Raw genomic sequence first — 7,192 nt, 5'->3', positions numbered from 1 at the left:
ACTTGGACAGAGTCGAATATGCTTGAAATCAAACAACAAATTTGTTGCATGTGGCTTCTTTCAACTGACTGCATGAATTAGGATTTTTTTTTCTTTCATTAAAGTTTTTAATCTTGACCTTTTTAGCTGATTATGAAATTTGGATTTCTTTTATTAGCATCTACGTTCGGTTTATAACAATTTTGTGTCGTTAATTTTTGCTTGTAGGTAAATAATTAAAAATACATACATAAGTTTTTTCGTAATTTTATTGTTGATTTTTGCTATAAAGAAAATGAAAGTGTTTTCTCGTAAATATATATTACCTGAGTAAAATATATACGCAATTTTTATGTTATATTTAACCTATTGTTACAAGCCTTTCTAAGTGTTCTCCTATGAAGTTAATTAAACTAAAATTCAATTAACCATCCAGGTAACAACATGGAAATTAGTTGAGAGAAAGTCCATACTAATTGATATCGAAAAATTTGAGGATTAAGGACTAAAATGAAATTATAATAAAGAGTTAGGAGAAATGGATGAAACTACCCAATTTAAAATACATGACAACATTCTTCGTAATTGATTCTTATTTGCAAAATCAGTATGTATAACAATCTCAAAGGCCCCATTCTTTTTTCCCCAAAAAATTTAATTCTTGAGTTCTTTATCATCAGAAGCTGGTTTAAAGGCACTGTTTAAAATGGAGAAAGGCAAAGAAGACTGAAGTAATGAACCTCCTGTTTGAGAACTTGAAGATGCCAATCCATTGAAGTAGCTTGATGAACATGATGATTGACCTTTCTCATTTTGAGAAACCATGGCCTGCATCAATTTCTGACCAAAATGCTGAGCTTTTTGATCAGTTTGGTCTCCAGATTTTGCACCGTTACAAACCATAGATGAAATTGCAGCAGCTATTACTGATCTGAAGCTTGGGTCTGATGTGATTACCTTCGTTAAGGTTTCTGTCAAAGACTGTTGAGAAGCTCCCCCTTGCTGATTATTTCCCGGTAAAGACTGGTAAATCTGGTTTTGGGACTCGTTTCCAAGGATTGAATTACCAGGCTGAGTTTGATAATATGGCACTGCACCATAACCAGGATAGCCATTGCCCCAAACTGCAGGCAAAATGTTGGATTCTGATGAAGAGAAGTTGAGACTTGTTGGAGGAAATCTGGGAAAGCTTGTAGGGAAGCTGTTGAAATAATTAGATGAAGATGAAGGGGAAGAGGTAAGGTCTAGAGTAATTGTCGGGGACAAAGATGATGAGGTTGAGTTGGGTAAATAGAACTGTCTTGTTGTGGAATTATCATGGTGGCTGAAGTTTAATCCATTGAGCCCTGGTTGAGATGTTGAAGAGCCAGATAACATCATGGAAGCGGCTGCTGAGGTGGTGGAAGCCATTGCAGTTGCTGAAACTGGAAGTGGGTGATTGTGATTCCCTTCATAAGTTGTAATTAAGATTGACATATCCTCGGCACATCTTTGCACCTACATATATATCACCAAGTTTTATCCGTTAAACCTAATTTTCATCCGAAAAAAGTCTAGTTTCGGTCGAAGAAGAAATCGTTACCTGCTTTCTAACTGGACAACCTGATGCAACTGTGCAACGATAGTAAGCTCTGGGGCATGGATTTCCTTTTGAAATTTTCTGCCCATATTTCCTCCATTGGCATCCATCGTTCATCTGTAATGGAACTAATGAATTATACTCAATCATAAAAAAGAAACAAAAATGATGGAAAGCTTTTTACAAGTATTGCAATACTAACAGTTGGTGCATCACATCTAGCTCTCACAGAAACCCTAGCTCTCTTTACATGGTTTTGTTGATCTTCATCTCCATTTCTGCTTGTTGTCTTTTGAATCTTGTTTGGAGGCCATGTTTCTGCAGCACCATCATCTTCCTTCACTTGATCTTCTGAACTCTTTTGAGGGCTTGACAATTGAAATTTAGAGTCTAATCCAAGAGTTAAACTGGCTTTGATCTCTGGGTCATCTTTACTTTTGATTGAGCTTGTTGTTTTCTCATCTTTTACAGACTCCATTGGAGTAGTTCTTCCTAGGGAAAGTGAAACAAGTTCAGGTTCTACAACAACTGGTTCGTCATTGTGATCCGAAGAAATTGATGAACATTTCGATTTCTTGACAGCTCCTTGTTGAAGGATTTCAAAGAAACTTAATTGAAGAGACTTGTAATTCTCCTGGATCTTCTCCAACATCTTCTTTAATCTTTCATTTTCTTCCATCACCTCACCCATCTCAGCTTTTGCAGATTCAAGTTCATCCTCCTAATCCATATAAATATATATAATCGTTAATTAAACTAGAATGTATGATTGATTTAATGTACAAATCCATATTAATTGCTCAGTGCAACTACCCAAAACTTTTGTTATTAACTTTTATAGATCTAAACACCAAATTTTGCAAAATTTTATAAGACAAAATAAATAAATAAATAAAAAGTGTCAGCTACATTTATGAGGGAGGTCAACGAGCATTTAATGCAAACATCTACATCCTTGCTATCCACCAAGTCTTCATGGCTAGGTGATGATGAATTCAAATCAGCATTTTCATGTAGTTTTCTTCTATTTTCAGTCTAATACACAAAGAATTGAAGAAAGAATCCATTAGCAACTTTTATCATAATTCATAAACCTTTCAGGAACCACAAACTAGACCCGGATTGTGAGAAATTGACACCCAATTCTCATATATATAAGAACAAACCAAACCAGTTAAATAAGGATCACTGAATATATATATATATATATATATATATAGTCTATACCTTCTTAGCTTCTGGACTGCAATCTTCTTGATGGCAGGCAATGGCTTGAGCAATATCGGCATCTGTTGTTGGCATTTTCATCAACAAAACCTCCATTGTTAATTTGGGAGGATAAAGAAAAGCTTGCCTTCAACTCTTCTTTTATCTCAATTTATATATATATATTTCTTATATGAAAAACCTTCCCCTTCTTATAATACAATCAAAAAACAGTTGGCTTTCAAACAAAATTCAACTATGCTTAGTAGTCATCTATCAATTCTTACACAGGCAAACACAAATGTCAACACCCCAACCACACTTCCAAAGAGTATTTATTCCTTTTTCCTCTATATATTAAAAAAAAAGTGAAGAAATCAACTTCAACGTTCAAGAATTCAGAATTTAGACAAAGAGAAAATGATTTTGAAATGAAAAAGAGAGAGAGAGAGAGCTAAAATTGCGGCCAATACCCCCATTATTTTTATATATATTTGAAGTTTGAGTTTAGGGTAAAGAGAGAGAGAGAGAGAGAGAGAGAGGACATCACATGGGGTTAACAGTCAAAGTTGAGTAGATAGGTAGCCATGGTTTCTTGGGCGGTGAGGTTTCAAGGAAGGATCAAAGTTTCAACGGTTGCTGGTGGTGGTCTAGTTGTGGCCTTTGTTTTCGTTGTCAAGTTCCCGGTCAATACGCTTGCTTAACACGGATTCAGACTCTGTCCCATATGCCATTTTGACCTTTTTGCCTCTCTGTATTTTATATTTCTATGTATATATATAAGCTACTTCTTAAATGTCGATAGCAAAGCTTCAACTTGATCAAGATTTAGGTATATATATAGAAAATTTTCAATGCATTAAAACAACTTTTAATAATTAAATTTATACAATGTATTCTGCAACTCCTATTAGATGTAGCAGAAAAAAATTCAACTACAAACTATTGTTTTTTGAACAAATCAACAACAACATATTAAATACGTATGTAAAAAGATACTTTTATGTTAAGTCAAGTACGTAAAAGTTATCTCTTTTCCTATCTTTTTTTTAGTACAATAGATGAAAAGTTTTCAATCAACTTGCCGGTTAAGAGTTTATATTATGTTAACATAAGAAGATATGAACATATACAAGTTGGCCAACTGCAGAAAAAACTTCATTGAAATCTTAATCATAGTGTAAAAAAGCTAATAACAAAATCGCCTAACACGAGATTTCAACATGTGTTTTTAAATCAATAAAATATTAATATTACTAATTAATCAAAGCTTTATTTTAATATAAATTTTAAATTTTAATTGTATTATGCATACTTTACTGTCTCCATCAATTGTATATGTTGTATATTGATAATATTGTTGATTGAGATGGTGTCAAAAATCAGCTCGACACTAACTCAAGATTAATGACAACACTATGATAAACAATTGTAATGCATTTAGTATTTTTATTATGATGTATTTACATGTTTAAATTTTATTTTACTCACACTTTAATCTATTTTCATTTTAATATCGTATATATTTCATGTGTTATTATTAATTAGTTTCAAACCATACATTTCATTATTTATTATATGTTATATTTAAACACACATCTGTGTTGTAATTGTTGAAGTTATACATGAAGAGAAGAAAACTTTATTCTTCAAGAAGTGTCTCTGCACAAAGGTGTTGTACATGTTATATAGAAAGATAACAACAGTTTTACTAAACCTTAATAGCTAACTACTTTGCTTAACCAAGAATAACAGAATAACATAAATAACTATTATTCTAACATTCTCATGGTTTCTTCAGTGTTTGAACTTCTTAGAACAGCATCTATTGATAGCACTTAAAGAGCTTGTCGAAATGATGTAAATTATTTGGGTGTGATAGGCTTGGTAAGGACATCAGCAATTTGTTTCGACGATGGAACATAGTTGACTTGTAGCATACCGTCAAGAACTTTCTCTCGTACAAAGTGGTGATCAATCTCTACGTATTTTACTTTGGCATGGTGCGTAGGGTTTGCAGTTATAGATACTCTCGAGGTATTGTCACACCAGACCACTAGTGGCTGAGAAATCAATATTCCAATTTCTCCTATCAACTATTCTACCCACAAAAGTTTAGAAACGCAGTTGGCTAAGCTATGATATTTTGCTTCAGATGATGATCTAGACACTGCGGCCTACTTCTTAGAACACCATGCAACAGGATTTGGTCTGAGATACACAACATACCCTGTGGTAGAGCGACGATCTTCAATGGACGAGGCTCAGTCAGCATCAGAATAACAGACTACCTCAAACTGTCCTTTTGACAAGTACAAACCATGATAAGATATTGCAATACTCGTTTTACTGCTTTCTAGTGTGTTTCACTTGGAAGATTCATATACTGGCTCAATTTGTTAACACAGAAAGACAAATCTTGACGCGTGATGCATGTATACTGTAGCATGCCAACAATACTCCGATACAGACGAACATCGGCAAACGGTGGACTGCCATCTGAGGCAGCCAGCTTGGGAGTATTTACCATAGGTGTAGGTGTAGTTGTTGCTCCTACCATTCTCGTTTTGTGAAGTATCTTTGAGATATACTTTCTCTGGCTAAGAAGTAACCCTTGTGAAGTGTGTTGGACCTCGATGCCTAAGAAAAAACTCAATCTTCCCATGTCTTTGAGGGCAAATTTGCTGTGGATTCGAGTCACCATATCATCAATAGCTTTACTGGAACTTCCTATTATGACTATGTCATTGATATAGGCCATGAGCAACAAGACATTTCCTGACAACTCACGGATAAATAGAGAAGAATCAGCTTTGGATGCATGGAAATCGAGTTGAGCAACCAAATATTGTTTGAGAGTATGGAACCATGCGCGAGGGGCTTGGTGGAGACCATACAGTGCTTTGTTTAGTCTGCAAACCAACTTCTGTCCATTACTGCTTGGAACTTCAAATCCATGTGGTTGGTCCATGTAGATTTCTTTGGTTAAGTCACCATTAAGGAAGGTATTATTGACATCCACTTACCTTAATGACCACCCATGTATGACTCCAATGGCAAGTACTGTGCGAATTATTGTTGCGCGAACTATGGGACTGTAGGTATCTCGAAAATCAAACTCAGCGTGTTGAGAGAAACCTTTGGCCACCAACCGAGCCTTGTACCTTTCCACTGTCCCATCAGCCTTCCTTTTTACCTTGAATAACCATTTGCGTCCAAAGGCCCTACGATCAACAGGGAGGGAGCATAAGCTCCATATGTTATTACGAAGAAAAACCTGAAGCTTACTATGTACTACTATTTACCAACATTCACTGCGCATTGCTTCAACATTCATTGCGCATTGCTTCATATATGTCAGCAGGAGTGTCACTTGAAAAAAAGGTGGCTTTACTCAGGTAGACCTTAGGCTTAAAGATCCCAGCTTTGCTGCGTGTAACCATAGCATGAGAATTGTATGGAACAGAGGGTGGAGGAGGTGGTGGGTCTAGTGGGCTGAGACTTAGGGGTTGACTTGTACTACGTGAGTTGGACAGAGGTGTAGTAGTCAAACGATTATCTTGAAGGTTAGAAGAAGCCATATTTGTGGAAGTAATAGACAGAGAATCAGATAGTAGTACAAGTAACTTGGAACTGGACTGTGAAGGGGAAATGTAGGGAATAGGTTGTGGGCTAATGGTTTAGAATGGGAATACAGACTCATTGAATGTGATAAGACTTGAGATATATATCCTACCACTGCTATCCTAACATCTATATCCATTGAGTTGTGGGGAGTAGCCTAAGAAAGTACAAGGTGATGACCTAAATTGTAGTTTGCACTTGTTGTACGCTCTAAGATTTGGAAAGCACAAACAGCCAAAAACATGAAGGAAAGCATAGTTTGGATGAACTTTAAAGATTTTTTCATATGGGGATATATTACCTAAAGGAGAACAGGGTAGCCTGTTTATCAAGTACACTGCATTGCTAAAGGCATTGTTCTAGTAAGTTAAGGCTATGGACGAATGAGCCAGTATGGAGAGATCAATTTCAACAATCTAACTGTGCTTGCATTCAACCAAGCCATTTTGTTTAAAATTGTATGGATATGTGACACGCTGCATGATGCTTTGCTGGTCCAAATACCATTTCAACACCTAAAATTCCCCACCCCTATCCGATTGTAAGGCAAGTAGCTTGCAACCAAGTGTTTGTTCAGCTTGTCTATGAAACAGTGGAAAGACATTAAGGACTTCAGATTTTTTCTTCAAACAATAAAGCCAAGTATATCTGGTATACGCATCAGTGAATGCAACATAATAACGAAATCCATTGGAAGGTGTCGAAATTTTTGAAAAAACAGATAACCGACTTTTTAAAAAAAATTGTGGAGTCGCCACCAATCCTTTTTGTTTAGGTGGGATTGGATCACCTAATAAAATATTT

General features: G+C 35.5%; 1 protein-coding gene across 1 annotated transcript; it reads right to left on the bottom strand.

Moving 5' to 3' along the window:
* Nucleotides 1-394: 394 nt before the first annotated feature.
* LOC108459767 (probable WRKY transcription factor 72) lies at nucleotides 395-3,108 on the bottom strand. Its single transcript, XM_017759171.2, has 5 exons — nucleotides 2,786-3,108; nucleotides 2,468-2,593; nucleotides 1,761-2,279; nucleotides 1,562-1,675; nucleotides 395-1,476 (listed from the first exon to the last, which is right to left on the bottom strand). Exons 1-5 carry the CDS (start codon nucleotides 2,879-2,881, stop codon nucleotides 634-636), a joined length of 1,698 nt encoding a protein of 565 aa, XP_017614660.1. The 5' UTR covers nucleotides 2,882-3,108; the 3' UTR covers nucleotides 395-633.
* Nucleotides 3,109-7,192: the final 4,084 nt, after the last annotated feature.

The sequence above is a fragment of the Gossypium arboreum genome, chromosome 4 (genome assembly GCF_025698485.1).
Source record: "Gossypium arboreum isolate Shixiya-1 chromosome 4, ASM2569848v2, whole genome shotgun sequence".
In the NCBI taxonomy this organism is placed as follows: Eukaryota; Viridiplantae; Streptophyta; class Magnoliopsida; order Malvales; family Malvaceae; genus Gossypium; species Gossypium arboreum.
The sequence above is the reverse complement of the archived record's forward strand: the minus strand, read 5'-3'. Positions and strand labels throughout refer to the sequence as shown.

Bases quoted from the DNA above. Each gene is read 5' to 3' on its own strand.
- LOC108459767 (XM_017759171.2), bottom strand. From the start codon at position 2,881: ATGGAGGTTTTGTTGATGAAAATGCCAACAACAGATGCCGATATTGCT. The intron at 2,280-2,467 runs GTAGCTGACACT...TATATGGATTAG, and splicing joins CGTTGACCTCCCTCATAAAT to GAGGATGAACTTGAATCTGC. The intron at 1,477-1,561 runs GTAACGATTTCT...ATATATATGTAG, and splicing joins GTTGTCCAGTTAGAAAGCAG to GTGCAAAGATGTGCCGAGGA.